The sequence below is a fragment of the Piliocolobus tephrosceles genome, chromosome 1, assembly GCF_002776525.5.
Source record: "Piliocolobus tephrosceles isolate RC106 chromosome 1, ASM277652v3, whole genome shotgun sequence".
NCBI lineage: Eukaryota > Metazoa > Chordata > Mammalia > Primates > Cercopithecidae > Piliocolobus > Piliocolobus tephrosceles.
In genome coordinates, this window is record NC_045434.1 from 72,963,210 (window position 1) to 72,982,582 (window position 19,373).

Sequence of the window (19,373 nt, forward strand, 5' to 3'; positions counted from 1 at the left end):
CTCAAAAATGCATATTATATAGTTGTTGGAAGTAATGTTCTACATATGACAATTATATGTCACATGTTTTATATACAGACGTCATTGTTAATTCATTTTCAAATCTTTGATAGCTATACTAATATTTTGTGTACTTTTTCTGTCAAAATATTAGATGGGGATTTATATCTTCAATTATGAGGATTTGTTTATTTCTCTGTTTATTTCTGTCAACTTCAGTTTTATATACATATCTGAAGCTATAAGTAGCCCCTAAATTTAGGATTATACGTCCCTCTATTGAACTGATCTTTTTATCATTATGAAATGTCCTCCATTATGTCTACTAACATTTATTGTCTTAATATCTATCTACATATCGATATATCGTGTCTCATTCTTTGTTTTCATATTTTGTCTTTAAAGAATGTTTATAAGAATAAACAACATATGTTTTTATTTTTTAAAACAATCCGATAACTTTTATGCTTATTTGGGTAGACTATTTAGATTTAATGCAACTACTGATATAGTTGGGTTCATGTTTACCACGGTGATATTTGTCCTTTTATTCCTCACATTTGCTCTTTGTTTCTGTCTTCTTCTTGCCACCGTCAAACTCTTTTATCAGCTTAATCTATTTTTATTTAATATTTGGTGTTTCCCTACATTAATTTTTTTAAATCATTCTTTTGCTTGTTACCTTCGTGATCATAATCTGGATCCTTTTTCTACTGTGGCCTACTTTATATTCTTCAACTTCCCTAAGTTCTTAGGGATTTTACCACAGTTAACTCCATATAGACCCCCTCATCATTTGTGACAAAATAATTGATGGCATACATTTTGCTTACATATGTTATCAACTTCATACTATGATTTTCATGTCCTTTATCATAAATATTACTTTTTATTTACATACCTATTTACCATTTCTAGAGATTTGCACTCTTTCCTGCAGCTCTGTACTTCCTTATGGGATCTTTGCCTATGTCCTAATACACTTTATGATTTTTATAATGCCAGTCCTTTGGTGATAACTTTTTCAACTCTTTTGCTAGGAAAAATATTTTATTTTACCATTTTTGATGGATATGTTTCCTGGGTACAGAAATCTTGACCGGTAGTTTTCTTTTGATGCTATTATTGTTAAAAAAAATAATTTTAGCATTTAAAAAGTATCATTCCATTATATTCTGGCATTCATTTTTTGTTGTTGTCGAAAACTCAGACATCATTCTCATTTTTGTTCCACTGTCTCCCCACCCTTCCCAGGTGCTTCTGACAGTTTTTCTTTGTCTTTTATTTTAAGCAATTTGATTATAATATACCTGGATATGGCTTTCCTTATATTTGCCCTGCTTATGGTTTGCTAAGCTTTTTATTTTTCATATTTAGTAATATTTGGCTATTCTACAATATTACTCGTCTCATTCTTTCACTCCTTTCCTTCTGGGTCCTCAAATACACCTATGTTCCATATGTCTCTTACACGCTGCTCTTTTTTTCATGTTTTCACTTCTTCTTGCTATGCTTCAGTTTGGACAATTACAATCGACCACTGAGTTCTCTAATCTTGCCTTCTGCAACGTTCCATCTGTGTAACTCATCAATACTCTCTTCATTTCAGGTATTTTACTTTACATACTATTTTTCCTATTAATTACTGTACAGATTACAATTTTGCATTGAAATATTTTTTATCTTATCATCCTTTCTGTCCACCTTGTCCTTTATTTTCTCTTAACATTAACTGAAGTTATTTTGAAGTCTTCGTCTGCCTCTATCGACTATTAATATTTCACTATTGGTCACTTCATGGATGACCCACAGTAAAACCTCTGGATTATTTCATCTTTTACTAATGAATGCAAAATTCTCTTTTGACAGGAAGTAAAATTATCAGATTACCTTGACCTTACTAAGCCTTGGCTTTAGGCGTCACTATGGTGAATCTGTTTCAGTTATCTCAGTGTTACTAAGGAATAGCCCTTATTCCTACAGCATGGGAATTGTGGGAATTTACTCATAAAGGACGGACTTTTGGACAGTTGAGTGAAAGCTCAGAGTGTTCACCAAGGTTTCTCTACTCTGGTTAAGTCTAAACTCCATGTGTGTATCCTTAGCTCTATGTTACCTCTGAAATCTCTGCTTAGCTCCAGCTACCAAGCAGGTCTTCTCTGCTATGTTTCTCATAGTATTATTCTAAATGTTGGCCAAGGACCCAAAAAAGAATTGTTACACAGAATTTTTGGATTATTTTTCAGCATCATTCTTCTCTCTGGGCACCTACCCTCCAAATCTGAGCTACTTTTGTAGCCCTGAATTCCAGTTTTTATTCCTTTACCAGATATACTAATGCCTCTGCTTGAGCTCAATAATTCCAGCTGTGTGCAACTCAATTCATTTGCTTTTCTTCACTTAAGCATAGTAGCTCTGCACTGTTGCTATAAATGGCTACAAATAGGTGTTTTATATATATTTTGCTCCCAACTTACATTGTTGCATACGATATTAAGAATGAAACTATTTACTTTATCAGTGATGGAATTGGTATTTTATCTACTGAGATTCTAACTTCAGCTGTTACTCAGCTCTATAATTCCTATTCTAATATATTCCCATTTGCTGCTTAAATTCTGAACATTTTCATTGATTTTGTTGCTAATATTAATTATAGTTATTCTAAAGTCTGTGTCTGGATATATGCATATATACCTATATGTGTATGTGTGCATATGCCTATATGGGTATGCAAACATATATTTCTATATAGCTGAATTACTTGAGGATCTGTTTCTATTTTTTGGTTTATTTATCTTACCTTTTGGTTATTTGACCCTATTTTCTGGAATGCCTGTTAATTTTTTATTGAATGCCCGACATTGTGTAGGAAAAAATTTGTACACTCTGGGACTCTGGTTGATGTGATCTCCTTTCACATCATATCTAAATATTTTTGGAAAAAATAACTTTTATCTCATTAGTATCATTAGTAGTTAAGGTGAATTGAGGCTTTATCTGAGGAAGAATAGCCTATTATGATTTGCTTTTATAGGATTTCAATTGAAAACCTAGCATGTATACCAGGACCCCACCCAGAGTCTAAATTTTGCCTGTTTTTTTAATTTTCCCTAAGACTATGCAATAGAGGAATTAACAAACAAAACAGAAGGAAAAAAAAAAAAAAAAAAACAAAGATAATTTAAAAGGCTCACCTACATGTTTTTTCTTATATCTGGGATCTTGATCCCACAAGTCCTAGTGTTACTCACTTATGTCTTTAACCATATTTTTAAGAAATTTTGTCCAGCTTCTATCTCTTTTCTCAGCAGGAGGATTTTTTTATATGCTTCATAGCTCAAGACAGAAGTCACTTGTAATTACTTAATTACATGTTTGATGCATGATTTCACTGCAAGACTTTAAGCTCCCTAAGGTTAGGAATCATACTTGTGTTGCCCAACATCCTTTTTACAACAGCAATCATAACATCAGCTAGTGGAGTGAAATAAGAAAAAACTGCATACGAACCAAATGAATGATTAAACTCTTCCATGTAAAGGTGGACGTAGAAAGCAGTATCAAAGCTTGAAACACAGTTTAGGGAAAATAGAAGGAGAAACCTAGTGAGAAATATTTAGTTTCTTCCTATTTTTTAAACAGACAAAATGGCACCAATATTATTTATTAGCACATAGCGTGAGGATTAAGGAAATTTCACTGACTTGAAAACTATGGATAATCTGGAAGAAAGTATTTCCAATAAAGAAGTGGAAGAAAAGAATCCAAATGACAGTAGATTGAGGAGTGATTCATCCGTGACAAAATAACACATAGTTTCAAGAAGACTGATTGTGGAGATGGGGGAAAAATAAAGTTAGGTTTGTAAGTACACATAACTTCAAAGTTGGCTGTTTAACAGATGTGGAGAAATGAGATGCAGAACATGTATGCTTCCAGTGGAAGAAGAAAGGTAACAATGACAACAAAACACAAAGGGCAGAGTTTCACAGAACGAGTAAAATAAAGTGAATGATCAGAGTACCATGTAGTAGAGAGAGGTCATAAAGAAGTATCATCAAGATTTATGTGGCTTAGGGACATAAAATATATGTATGCAATGGAAAGGCACATAATTGAAGTCCAGAATTACAGAATGCTGGTCATAAATACATACACAATACTAAGATACTGTGAACTAATCCTTTACAGTGATTCCTGCATTGAAACCTTACAACATGCCATTTAACAGATGAAGAAACTGAGATTCACACTGGGGGAATGATTTGTGCAAAGTTGCCCACCAGCATGTTGGGGAGCCAGATTTGAAACTTAGGGAGTCTGACTTCAGAACCTGCACTATTTACTACAGCCTTTGCCACTTTCTGAACTAGATTGCCAACATCAATACCTTCATTGCCCTTGAAATAGAATTCAATCAGTATGATGCTGTTAATCCATCCATAGCATTGATCACTGTTGTTTATAAAGCACTTTCAAGATTAAAAGTGCTTTTTATTGTACTGTATATGTTTATTATGACTGTCATCTTAAACCTATTGCAATAAGCCCTAATGATATGTATAGGTAAAAGTGTCAAAATATTCATTAACCTCAAAATTTAATAAGCCTAAGGAGATCATGTATCTAAGAGATGTGCAACCACCTAGTTTTCAGCAACACAATGTGATAGCTATGGTGGGGCAGAAAACAATTTCTGAAAGAACATTCTAGCTCTAACAACTGGTGTACCAGTAACTTTGCCAATAACTGAGGACCATTAACAAGAAATTTCTTTTTGTTTCTGGTACTATACAGTTTAAAATATACTTTCTTATACATCTAAGGCCAATAGAGACTAAATAAATTGAGTTATCACTCTAACCCATCAATACTTTCAAAAATGTAGACTTAAAAAGGTGAACTATATTCAAATGCATAATGAATTTCACCATTAAATAATTCTTATAGCTAAGTGATCCATCTTTTGGATTTCCCTCTTTTCTATCACTCATTTAGTTAATAAATATTTATTGAGTATCTGGTAAATGTCTTATGCTGTGCAAGATGCAAATGTTATAAGCATGAAAAAGATAATCATAATTTCAGTCTACATGAAACATAGATAAGCAAACAACCAGTTGTTTTTATTCAATAGGTTTTTTGGGAACAGGCAGTATTTGGTTATATGAATACGTTCTTTAGTGTTGATTTCTGAGATTTTGGTACACCCATCACCTGAGCAGTGTACACTGTACCCAATGGGTAGTTTCTTTATCCCTCACCCCATCCCACACTTTCCCCCATGTCTCCAAAGTCCATTGTATCATCGTTATGCCTTTGTGTCCTCATAGCTTAACTCCCTGAACAACCAGTTTTAGTAGAGTGTGGTAAGAGCTAAAATAGAGTAATTATTGGTTTCTATAGTAGTACATAAGAGAAGTCCTCAACCCAGATTTGGCATGGGAGGAGGCTGGTGTTGCTGGAAGTTTATTTAGGGGAACAGCCAAGCTAACCCTTTCATGATGAGTAGCAATTAGCCACGTGAAAGGAAAGCGACGTACTTGCAAATAGATGAGAGCATACCGGGCAAAGGTATCAACATGTTCAAAGAGATGGGCATCCGAGAGTGTGCTACATTCAAGTACTAGGACTAAAAAATGGTCTAGAGCTGGAGAATAAACCAGTCCGTGGCTGGAGAGATGAGGAGGTATATGGGTAGAAAGCAGGAAAGCAGAAAAGGATTTGTGCAGGCCATCTCTCACTGAGAAACCATTAAAAGGTTTTACACAAGAGAATGTCAATAAAAATCATTAGTTTGAATAACAGCCTGGAGAAGACTGAAACTGTTGGCAGAGAAGCCCACAACCTAGGTCTGGACTAGGCAGTAGCTGTAGGACCAGCAGGTAATTCCAAGAGATGCATCTGAGGAAGAATGGCCAGAGGAGGAATCATTGATAGAATGGGAAGAAGGGAATGAATAGTTCAAGTGTCAATTCAAGGAGAGTTCCAAGGTTTCTGCCTAAGACAATCAGTGATATTCACTGTGGATGGTACACACAGAAGGAAGAACAGGTTTCAGGAGAGGAAAAAAAATGAAGCGAAGAAGCTGAGAAAAATGCATCTACACTGATTTTTAATTATCTGCTGGAAGGATGATCATTCAATCATTCCCACAGGTTTCCCTTAAGTCCTTATTCTTCGTTCATGATATTCCTCATGGATATCATTTGCTTGTGAAAATGATATGGCCACCATTACCAGAGATGATGTTAGATGGCTTGAGGGTTTCTTCCTCTCTCCTTCTTTCTCATGTCTTTCTTTTGAAGTTGCACTAAAGTCGAAGAATTTCCTAATGGAAACGGCTCATTAGTCAAGAGAATGTAAGGAACAGAGCCTCCCTTTTCAAAGCTCCAAACAAATGTCCTACGGCTATGTTTGTGAGCCTCCTTCAATATATAGACCTTAAATGTGGTTTGCATATTATTACTTAACATTTCCCCCACTTAAATGAAACTATTAGTGTTATAGTTGGTAGTTAGACTATGGGCAGGGCAAGAGAAGCACAACCCCCTCCAATGCCCCACCAGAAATGTCAGGCAACCATCAGGTGATAGTTATTACACTGTCTCTCTAAAATAATAAGAATTTGTCACAGCCAGTGCCAGGGAAAGGCAGTCTCCCTATAGATAGAAACACCTGAGACTGGTGATCAGTAGTTTCCCAATGATAGATCAGGAGTTGGGGGAGTGAGCTCAAGCATGCGCACTAAGAGGAAAAATGGTGGAGTTTAATCAGTATATGACCTTCTGGGAACACTTAACTGGTAAGGAAACATGCCTCAAGTGAGCATGCCTAAAACTTCAGTAAACACACTGCACATTCAACTCCTCCCAATTGCTGGTAGGTTACTGCACACGTGGACAGCCCACCCCAAGAGAAGAATCAGGGGAGAAGGGACGCAAGACCTTGGAAGCATGTCAACATATAAAACCCCAAGTTAAAGGTCAAATCATCTCTCAAGTCACCCACTTGGCCCTCTTCCAAGTATACTTTATTTCCTTTCAATCCTGCTCTAAAACTTTTTAATAAACTTTCACTCCTGCTCTAAAATTTGCCTTGGTCTCTTAATCTGCCTATGTCCTATCAATCAAATTCTTTCTTCTGAGAGGGCAAAAATTGAGGTGGCTGCAGATCCATATGAATTTGCCGCCAATGACATTAGTGCATAATCTTCTGAAACATTTATTTAGAGCACTAGAACCAAGTTTTGAAAGAGGTGGCATTTTGACAGTGATGTTCCCAGATTCCTCTCTATCTGCATAGAAAGGAACTTAATCTATACTCTTCAAGAGTGCTGTAATTGGTATAAAATAACTGTAACTATACATTTTTAAATGTTTTAACTATTTTCTTCCAGAAAGCATACAGAAAATAACTCATCTTACTAAATCAAAAACCAATCATCTTCAAAGCTGCTAGTTTCACTACCATTGCTGACCAATTGTGATTCTTTTTCTGCTCAAAGTTCCTTTTCTTACCCATTTAAGCTGAATGAAAGGGAAATTAAAAGTAATCTGTGTTATATTGATACAAAATGTCAAGCAACATCATTTTTTTAAGCAATGAAGTCTTTGAAAAGATTCCAAAATACCAACATATTGGCAGAAAAGACGCTAGACAATTTGAGCAGGTATTATTTGAGACTATATAGAAATGAAATTGCCTTTGCAAAAGTTATAACTGAGAAAATTATGACAGTGAAAGAGACCTAGCCTAGCTAACTCTATCTTACTTATAACCTCGAATATGTCCTTGCTCATTGCTGGGCAAAGGCTGACCTAACTTTGGGAAAAAATTTAGTTTATAATTCAGTTTTGAAACAAACATGGTAACAGCCTTTTCCCTAAATAGACCCCCTTCTTGCCTGGGGACTTCTCTACCTTTGTATGACTAAAAAATTTGCTAAAAGATTAGGAATGATGGTTTAGAAGCCATGCAGCCTCCAGCTGCAAGATTCTGAAACTCCCCAAATTGCTCCTGGGGATAACATCACTATTGGAAAATTTAAGATCAGTGCTTGAGATATTTTGTGGACCTTTAACTCCATGGATCAGCTATCACCACTCAGATTGATAAACTGGCTCATCTGATCTTGTGGACCTCACCCAGGAACTGACTCACCACAAGAGGACAGCTTTGACTCCCTAGGATTTCATGCCTGACCCAACCAATCAGCGCTCCCACTTCCCTGCCCCCCACCAGCCAAATTACTCTTGAAAACTCTGATCCCCAAACTCTCCAAGAGACTGATTTGACTAATAATAAAACTCAAGTCTCCCATACAGCAGGCTCTATGTGAATTAAATTCTTTCTCCATTGCAATTCCCCTGTCTTGATAAATTGGCTCTGTCTAGGCAGCAGGCAAGGAGAACCCACTGAGTGGTTGCGGAAAACCTAGAGACTTCATGGAAAACATACGTTCATGCATGTGGCATGAGTATATAGGAATACATGTGTGGTTTGTATATCAGGTGACAATGCCTTTTGAAAAATTTTAACAGTGATGGACAAAAACAGATGCTTTAAGTTAACTAAAATACTGCTAACAGCTAACAAAAACAGTTTGTTTTCAGTGTTGGCTCAACTTACCAGATACCTCATATTAATATTTCAAACAAAGGGAAACTTATAGGAATGTACTTCAAAATAAGTCACTTTTAAAAGGCAAGGGTTAAAACATATGCATTCTTAAATTGGCCTGATGATGAATTTGGTGAATGGGGAAATAATGGTCCTCTCCCATCTGTCAGTGCCATCAATGTCATCTGAAGGCATTTCCTAGGAATTTACTTATACTTCTTTACTAAATATAATAAAAAATATACAGTCTTGATGTTTACTTCTCCATATCTCTAGTTATCATGGATCAGTGTGACTTCTGTTATTCTAAGAAGATATGCATTTTGGTCCTTGTCTTCAGTCCAAACTGATTAACTCAACTAGACATTCTCATCTCTTCTGATTGTTTCATAATCAGAAAACACAGCAGAGTTTTGTCACTGCCTGAGAATTTTCTCCTTTACTTTGCTCCTACATACCATATACCATGTTCTTACTCTTTCCTTTACTTTTTTAGTATAATTACTGCCTGTTCATTAAACTTCTAGGACACATAGTAGATTATTATATTTGTTTTTCAATAACTAGGACCAAAAACTAACATGAAAGTTAGGTAAAATTTGTGATTTAGATCAGTCTTGAAAAGAACTGGGGCTTTGTTTAGTTGTTTTGTTTTTCTTTTTTTCAAGTGCTTTCTGGCATATACTTGCTCCCACTCCAAGGAAAACAAATACTGGGACACCAAGGGTATTGAAGGTCAGAATTAATATGCTTTTACTAATTAGTCTATCTGAAGAAGTTTGCCCTACTTGCACCTTCGCTATAACTGCTTATAATCAGCTTTCTTTTAATGAAGTGCTTAAATGTCCCAATTCACTAAAAATAATCAAAACTAATAACAATAAGGCACAAATATTATAGAGCAAAAGAAATAAAAAATATGCTCTTAAAACATATTGATTTTTTGGTGGCTGCATTTCTTTTTTCATCCCTTGGTAATTAATTGCATTTTGTATTCTAAAGCATTTTAGTTCAGCCATTTTTGGGAAAGTGAATACTATGATACAAAAATGTATGACAATCATTTAGTGTCCTTGAACATCATTATTATGAAGAAACTGTACAGAGTTCTCATCTGCAAGATATTCAACATCAGTAATCACATTTCTCGTGAAGACAAATAAAAGGGAATTATATCCAGGTGCATGTGTGTGCTCATCTCCCCAGTGGTTTGCTACAAAGATCTCCCCAAAGGCAGTTCCTGATTTCTGGGCAGGGTCGCCAGTAAAGGCAGTTTAAAAGGCTGGTGTGATTGGCATCTGGATACTACAATAGTCAAACCTTCCCCCAAATGATCATGGACCTGTTTTCACTAATAGGAAAAAATAAGTGACAAGGAGAAAGAGGGTCACCTTTGGAATGCCAATCTGAGCAGTATTTTAGTTGCTGTTTTTACCAGGTTCCATTTGGATTACTAGCATTACAAGGAAAGAACTAAATTCTTTGTGTAAATCAAGTAGATTTACTCTGCATTCCTGAAAAAAAAAATGAGCATGATTTTTTCTTCTCCAAAGACACAGCGATACCCCCTTCTAGTTGCATACGGGAGGGGAGACTCTATTTGTTATTCCTGTGGTGGAAGAAGAATGTATTGTTAACCCCATGTAACCGGGGGACTCTTTCACCATCATTGTTTATATCATTGCCCAATTACAAGATCATGAAACTATTTTAATTTTCTACCGTTTTTATAACATCTGATATGACCCAATAATTGAATATCTATTTTATGTTGAATTCTGCCCATATCACTAAGTTTCTTAAATTATTAGAGAAAAACAGTAAATTTATATCAATCTTAAATTGTATTAATAAACATAATATTATAGAAAACAATTTATTTTAAACTCTAAGTGTTTTTTAACTCACAGATGCCACAGTTACAGCCTGTATTTTGGATTGGGGCGCCTCCTAAATATTCTACAGTCATAGAATTGGAATTTTAGAGGTTTGAAGCATTGATCACCCAACAAAATCCTCAATTTAATAGATTAGCAACATTAAACACTCAGAAAAGTAGTTTGCCGAAGTCCTCACCACTAGGTCAATTAATTTAACTATTTTCAATGGCAAAATTAAGTATCACATTTTAATATGGAATATTGCATATTACTCATGCCCCAGATATAACATTTGAGCAAACATATTTTGCATGTGTAACAGCAAATAAATTAATAGAATGTTGATTTTATAACTGCAGAATACTCTCACTCAGGAAATCTCCTGTCTCATAGTAGGCAATTAATAAATATTTATTAAATGAATAATAACTAATAGCTAATGTTTAATGAGTACTAAATAATCTTTGTGGTAGGCACCGTGCAAAGTTCATTAGGTGGGCTATCTACTCTAAATCCTCACCTACCTGCTAGATACCAATATTGTAAGTGGAATTATTTTAATTTTAAAGAAAAGGAAACAGAAGCACAAAAAAGATTAAGTGGGTTGTCTAATTACATTTAGCTAATAAATAATGGGGCCTGGATTTGAAACTAATTTATCAGTTAATCTTTTTTGAAGTCCTCATAATCATATACAGAGAGTTAATTATTTTAAATTTAAACTATGATGTAAATGACTGATAATACATTCTTCCTGGAGATTAGATTTTTAAAAGAACACTTGTATCAGAAAAGAAAAGGAAGCAAAAACAAGTCTCAAAATAGCTTTTGCTGGTTCTTTCTTCTGCCCGAAGGTAGAAATTGACAGAGTTTATTTACAGTATTAAGTTTGATAATTTACAATATTAAACAACATTTTAGGGCATATATTCATATGCTTGAATTATTCTCTTTCTATTGTGTAAGATAAAAATATTTAAAGCAAATATGAAAGAGGCCTAAGTTGTATAAGATATCCCTTTCTTGTACTACAATAATGAGATATTTCTTACTGAGACTTTCAACATAATGCTCATTGCCATGAAATGTGTTATGAATGCATTTATAATTCCTGTCATTGATGGGTACAATCTAACTTATCTTTTCATATATAAAATATGTATAATTATGTACATCAACCTTATATTTGTCTTTGAGTACTAATAGATATTTCTATTCAGAAGTCATTTTAGTTGAAGTTTGAGATTTTGAATTGAATAATTCAAAACAAAGGACATCTTAGTTTATCTTAAAGTTATTAACTTTTAAAAATGTAATTCATCATATTAGAGGGTTCAAGGATTTGCTCATTAAATTTGTCTCAGAATATAAAAACTGCATGAAATATAAAGGAATATAAGTTGAAAGCACTGTTTAACGCATAGAACTTCAGCCCATTTCACATAATGTTATTTATATCTTAAACACCTAGCTCCTAGTAACACTCTGGGTTTAATCGCTATTAAAAAAAAATCCCTACATGTCTTTGGGGATACAAATAAATGAATAAATAATGCCAACACTACTTGCTGTTTGTGAGCTGAAACTAACTGAAAGACAAATCCAAAAAGTTTAGCAGTATTAGAGAAGGAATGTTTGGGTGATAATTATTTCACCTCCTATCCCTCTTTCTTACTTTTATATACTTCCTATTCTAACACTTCCAAAGAACAGGCTACAAAAGTTCCTTTCCACCCTGTAGCAGAGACCTTGCCTTTAAACTTGGAGGGCTCCAGGTCACATTTCAATCTTGAAATTCAATAGCTGTGGCACAATGGGCAAGTCACTCACTTGAGCCTCTTTTCCTCCTGCCCTACAAGGGTAAAAAGAGCTACTTTATAGGGTTGCAGAGGGATTGGATAGGATAATAGATCAGTAAGAATAATGTAAGATGCTAATTGTATGCTTACCTCTCTATTTAGGAAAGTGCAAGTTTATAGAAAGTTATTGAGTTGGTTTTGAAAGCTTATCCTAGCTCATTAATTGGGGACATTTAGTTAGGCTTTGGTACAACTCAATAAAATTATTCAACCAAACCTGGCAAGTCAGCCAAAGGATCAAACCAATAATTTAGTATATACCCGGTTATATTAAAAGTTAAAGGGAGTCTTAAAAGTAAAGCCAAGCTACCATTAAAAAGGCCATCAGCAATGTCCCAGAATGTGCCTGAACACAGAAGAACTTCTCACTCTCCAGGAATCACCAAAGCTCCAGGGAGCAGTTCAAGCCAAAATTGTGATCTCCCTGCCTTGTCCTTCAAATGATGTGTACTCCAAGCACATTTTCTGTGCAGCTGGAGGCTTTGTTATAGACAGAAGGATCCCGCTTAGTGAGGCCAGTGTTTACAGCCTAACTTTTTTAAAGAGGAATTTGGAAAACTTCCCAGACACTGCATCTGCCCCTAGCCCTTGCACCTCAGAGTATAAGGCCGGCAAGGGAGATAGCTATGATGACTAAATTTATTAACGGTGGACGGGCCACTCTATCTTTCACTGCAACAACAGTAGGTGATCCCATCAAAAATCTGTCTGCTGGCTAGCCTGCAAATCCAAGCTGACATCCTTGCAGCAGCTATGCCCAGTTGAATGGAAACGGATGCTATTTCTTGGAAGAAACACAACACAAGCCAAATATTGGACCAGGGAGGTAGTTTCTATTTTCATTTGGGAAAATATTTTTACTATTATTCATGTATTCCTTTTCCCTAACTATTTTTTCTTTTCTTTTTTGCCATTTTATGAATATAAAGCAGAAGTCGAGCATTTTAGCTCAATGGTTCAATTTCTAATACTCTGCGATGATTTTGATGTACTGGGAGACTAGTTAAGCATGCATTAATCTCAATATATCTCAGCTAGAATATAATCATGATTCATTACAAAGGTGCATCCGCAGCCAGCCTCAACGAAAAGCAAACTATTTACTATTTTAGGTAAAAATAAAACAATATAAATTTTTATAGCTCTAATTCCATTTCATTGTCTTCACATATGCAGTATTTTAAAGACTATTTGCTCCAAAATGACTTTCTCATGGATAATTAAATGAACATCTTTATGAGTTTACAGAATAATATATATCTTATACCTTGTAAACTTTTTAAAAAATTGGATAAGTGAAGTATGTAATATAAATAGTTGAATTTTTTATGGCTATACTGAAATCATGTTATTAGAAGCTGTAATTCACAGAGGTCATAGGACTTCCAAAATATTTTGGTACTAGTAAGGCCAGGAGCAGGGTAAGGCCAGTGAGGCAGGATTGTGCCAGTACAGGGTCCAATCTGTCTTTATTTAAGCTTTTGATAATATTTTTGTAGTGTTTTCACATTGATTTTCATTTTTAAAAATACTGAATTAAAATATTTACATCAACACTGAGTTTTTTAGTGCCTTTAAATTTTGTGACTGAGGCAAGAGCCTCACTTGCTTTACCGTAGTCCTGGCCTAGAGGAGTTATGTTTCCTCTGGGATTAGTTTTTCCCACAATGTTCTTCATAGAACATGAGATATTAAGTTGCCACAGTGAAAAAAGGAAGAAAGAGCGAGAGAAAGAAAAAGAAAATGTTACATCAAACATCTGTTAGGCATGATTAGCTAAGCAAAGTTAAATAGCATTCTTACAATGCTTTTTGGAGTTCTAGTAACCTGGTGCACACTGAGAATCTCCAATAGCATGAAGGCATTTTGCAAACTCATTTGCTCAGAGAACACAGTGAATAATATTTCAAGAAACACATCCTGGCAAATACTTCTCAAAAATACAAATACAAAGCACATACTTTGATCCAATAAGGCTGCTTCTTCATCTGCATCTTTTTTTTTTCCTTTCCTTCACTTACCTGACTTTTTTTTCCCCAGAATTCTGTAAAGATGGACATGCTGACACAATCATGCAAAAGTTATTGAAGGGCTGAATTAGTATTTCTCTAAGTACGTATAATAAAAATTCATTGTAAAGGGATATCAAAATAATAGAAAACATTTTGGAGCTTCGTGTCTCCTAAATAAAGCAATGTCAAACACACTTACCAGTAAAGTCTGTATTGACTGGGAGAGTGGAGCTGGGAAATTTACAATACCCATTTCCTATGAAACGGATTCCTTTCATCATCGTGGTCATCAGAGCTGGTAGAGATGACTCTCTCCTTTCCAGCTGATATATAGGAGAGGGTCCATTCAGTTCTTCAGGTGGAAACCACCTAAGATGGATTGTTGTGCTGTTGATTCCTTTAACTAGAGGAGGCCTCAGTTGTGCTGGTGCTAAATATTAGAAAACACTTGTTACATTCAAGAATTTGGTTTCTGTCTCTAGATATACATATTCACATATATGCATATATGTACTTGTATATATCACACTTAAAATCAAATCAGTTGTGGTTTCAAGTATCTCTATGGTTCTAGGAACTGAAAAGAGAGTTTATCTTAAATGCAGTGAAACAAAATTTAAATAGCCAACATACTTCACACAAAACTTTCAAATTAAATTTTTTCTTGAAAATAACTTCTCTATTCTTTTTAGCTAAATAATAGATATTATATATTATAGTAGCTGCTGTAATTTGGGTGGTGCCCCAACCACAGTCCCTTTACCAAGGAGGTACCCCAATGGCCCAGTTTCTGTGCCTGTTGGTCTCTGATGACTCATGGCTGCCCGCTTCTGTGTAGAAATTCCCTTGGCTGAGTAAAAACTGCCTCACCCTGGAGCCAAAGGATCCTGCAGTGAAACCTACAGCCGATGACTAGCACTAAACCCATAGGGCAGAGGCCCTCGCCTTAAAGTGGCTTCAACTCAGTGCTGTAATTTACAGGGGCCAAGCATAATCCGTGCCAACCAATGGGTAATGCAGGAATATTAACACAGGTTTACCAAAACTTTATGCTTGTGTAAAAATACGTCAGAAAGTCATTTTTAAAAAGACTTGTATTATTTTTATTTTTGATTGCTCCTGTGGAACATGGCTACACCATAGGCAATGTGCCAGGGGTAACCTTTTTGTTTGTTTGTTTGTTTTAGAGATGGAGTCTCACATTGTTACCCAGGCTGGAGTGCAGTGGCTATGCACAGGCACAAAGATGGCTCACTATAGCCTGGAACTCCTGGGCTCAAGCAATCTTTCTGTCTCAGCCTCCCAAGTAGTTGGGACTAGAGACAGGTGCCACTACACCCAATAGACTCTATTGTTTAAGAGCAGTTTTATGTTCATAAAAAACTGAGAAGAAGATACAGAGTTCTACCCTATCTCCCCACTCATGCACAGTCTTTTCCAGTATCAACATCCGGCACCCAAATGGTTCATTTGCTACAGTAGATAAATCTGCATTGACACATCATTATCATTCGAAGTCCATAGTTTCCACTGGGGCTCACACATGGTGTTTACATTCTCTGGGTTTGGACAAATGTATGATGACATGAATCCATCATTATTCTATTATACAGAAAATTTTCACTACCCAAAACATCCTCTGTGCCCTGCCTATTCATCTCTCCTTCTCCCTACCCTGGGTAACTACTCATCTCCATAGTTTTGCCTTTTCCAGAATGTCATATAGTTGGAATCATACAGCATGTAGCCTTTGTAGACTGACTTCTTTCACTGAATAATATGCATTTACATTTCCCTCATGTCTTTTCATCATTTGATAGCTCATTTAATGCTAAGTAATTTTCCCTTGTCTGGATGTAGCATAGTTTATTTATTCATTAATCTACTGATGAATATTCTGGTTGTTTCCAAGTTTTGGCAATTGTGAATAAAGCTGCTATGATGTGCATATATATGCGTATATCTAATTATATATCAGGCTTTTGTGCTTTAAATTCTGTTGAGTAAATACCAAGAAGTGCAATTACTATATCATATGGTAAGAGCATGTTTGGTTGTGCAAGACACTGCCAAATTGTCTTCCAAAGTGGCTGTACCATTTTGCATTTCCACTAGCAATGAATGAGCATTCCTGCTACTGTACAGCCTCATCAGCATTTGTTGTCAGTGTTCCAGATTTTGGTCATTCTAATGGGTATGTTGTGGTATCTTATTTTAATTTGCATTTCCCTTTATGACATATGATATAGAACATCTTTCATATGTGTATTTGCCATCTGTACATCTTCTATGGTCAAAAAGCTCCTTTTGTATGCAATTTTCTGATTTTTAAAGCTTAAAAACTGATCTAAATTAAAGCAAACGAGCAATAACCACTCTGAATGTTAAACAGAGCATCAGCACAAAATAACAAGCCTGTGAGTTCAGCAGTTTACATACAATGGTCCAGGCACCTAACTTTGGTCAGTCTCTTGGTCCTAGAGAGCACCCTGGCCCTGAAGTGACCCCACCACCAGCAGTGAGCTTAGCCTTGGAGCAGTAGTGGCCTCACACCCTTGCATACGTTGGGACCTTGCCATGCTTTGAGGTGGTGGGACACTGGCAATTCTTTGAAGGTTCCTGGGAAACACTAGGAGTCACCGAGATTAAGGTTTTCCCTACAACTTGCTGGAAATGAGGGTCAGATTAACAGCTGAGTTATTGAAAATGAAGGTTTGTTTTGGTTTGATTCTTTTTTTCCTTAAACAGTTGAGTTTGTGAGCTGAGATTCCTTCCCCCTTTAAGTGTGTCTGCTGGATTTGAGAAGTGAAAGTAGAGAAAGGAACAAATGTCATAATCACGGAGCCTATTTATTAAGGGCCCAAACTACATCTGTGGACTTTTAATTTACACCTGTGTTAACACAGCCATACACAGACACAAAGTCATTGCCTGTTTCAATAAATATAAATCAAAATGATGTGGATATAAGAATTGAAGCCCTTAAACCATGAAAGGAAATTCACCGTAAAGCAGCTTAGAACAATTACTATTTGTTACTTTTTAGACCTTGGGCCAGCTTCTCAAAGAGAAACAATTCATTTTGATTCTGTTTTAACTTTTAGTAAAAAAGAAAAGGCACTGAGCAAAAAGTTCATCAAGTTAGAAAGATAATTAACAATTCTGGTTATTTTCCGCCACTGCAGCCCATGTGATATTTTTATTTTAATATATGTATGAATCTGTGAATTATATGCGTAATTTCTCTTAGCATTTTTTTCTGCTAAAAATCAGTTAAATGGTAGACTCTCAAAGATTTCATTCTACAGGCTATGATCTCACTTCAAAATAATCCAAAACAAAATAAAAGGCTAAGTCATTCAGAAATTTCTTCACCCACCAAGTCTCTCTTCAGAGTTTAGAGTTACATATTTGTATTAAAATTTTAGCAGGCCATTCTTGGCTATGATCTCAACTGGGAAAGGAAGGTTGTCAAATATTTTTCAGTCCTGGGCTCAGGGAAGCAATGAAGAACCAATTACAAAATTTTTACATTGTAATTTGCTAGAATCCCTAGAGTTTTGGGACACAGAGACCAGAACTTTTTAGTTTCATAAACTAGTCTAGTAATATCCAACAGCCCAAAACTACTAGACCATTACTATCCAATAGAACTTTCTCCAATGAAGGAAATGTTCTAGGTCTATAATGTTTAATATGGTAACCACTAGCCTTATAATTAGAGTATTGAGCATCTGAAATGCAGCTAGTGAGAATGAGAAACTGAATTTCAAATTTCTTAATTTTAATAAGCTGTATTTTAAATTTAAATAGCTACATATGATTCATGACTACCATACTGGACATCAAAGATGTAGATAAAGAATCACAGATTATACATATTTGGTGTGTTGAGAATAGGATTTCCATTTTAACTAAATGAAGAAGAATGAATACATCTCCTATACGTCTTAAAAACTGAAGAGTTTCATTGCTATTTGAAAGCAGCCTTTTTCCAGGTCCCATTTGTTTGAAAGTTGATACATCTCTACTCCAACCACTCAACTCAATGGAGCTAATGTTGAAGCTCAGCACCACCACAGAAATCAGATTCCTTCCCCCATCTGTAGCATAGTCCAAAAATTACGTCTTAATCAGGAATATAGATTAAGAGTAATACAAAACTAAACAAAAGGAATTCTAGCAACTCTGTCGTTTTTGTGTAATAACTATAGAAAATTAGAGCACACATTTTTATTTTAATTTGGCCAAGTGATTCTAATCAATAGGGAAATTCTTGAGAGTTCACTAAAATTAATGTTTACCATTTAAACTTTAAATAGTAGAGCAACTCTTGATTCCCAGAGGAATTATTCCACCAAGTAATGGGACTGTCCTTTAGAATTCAATTCCTGAGAATGAATAGAACTAGAGTACATTTTTTATTCTCTTGCTTAAAAGAAAAACAAAACAAAAAACATTCCAGCAGGTGTATTTTACAGTTTCACATACAGGAGTCAACTAAGCCTGTTTGAAAGGGTGAACATCCTACTGAGTTATTCTTTTCAGAGTTCCTCTAAGGCTGGAAGGGGGAATTAAGTGAAATTGTCAATCAATTAAACTAGACTGGTGTCACATACATACAAGTAGAATATGAAGAAAAATAGATATTCCTGAACCATTAAACACACACACATACATGCACATAGAATCACCATGAGATTGGGGTAATGATGAATTATTCATCAGATTTTCAAAGGAAAGGAACTACAGGTAAAAATAACTATGATCTTTAAAGATTTGTTAATTTACAAAACAGTTCGTTAGGAGACAACACTGAATAATGAAAGGGATTTGGTAGACTTTTAAAAATTATATTTCACTTTTTAATGTCTAAATCTGTGTGATTTTGGAAAAATCCCTTAACACATATCTGCTTCAGCTTTCCCATCTGCAACATGAGGATACATTTTCAATGAAATATGTTGACAACAATTGCTTCTACAACAATATGTATA

The 19,373-nt window shown here is 35.2% G+C and overlaps 1 protein-coding gene across 2 annotated transcripts in view; it reads right to left on the reverse strand.

Annotated features, from left to right (window-relative positions):
- USH2A (usherin) overlaps positions 1–19,373 on the reverse strand; it is a 798,346-nt gene that overhangs the window by 527,207 nt on the left and 251,766 nt on the right. The window contains exon 20 of one of the 2 annotated variants that reach the window (XM_023203737.1): positions 14,576–14,806. In XM_023203737.1, the coding sequence (XP_023059505.1) occupies positions 14,576–14,806 (231 nt within the window). Of the gene's footprint in view, positions 1–13,267; positions 14,807–19,373 lie in introns of those variants that run through there. The other variant, XM_023203738.1, reaches the window with a different exon arrangement.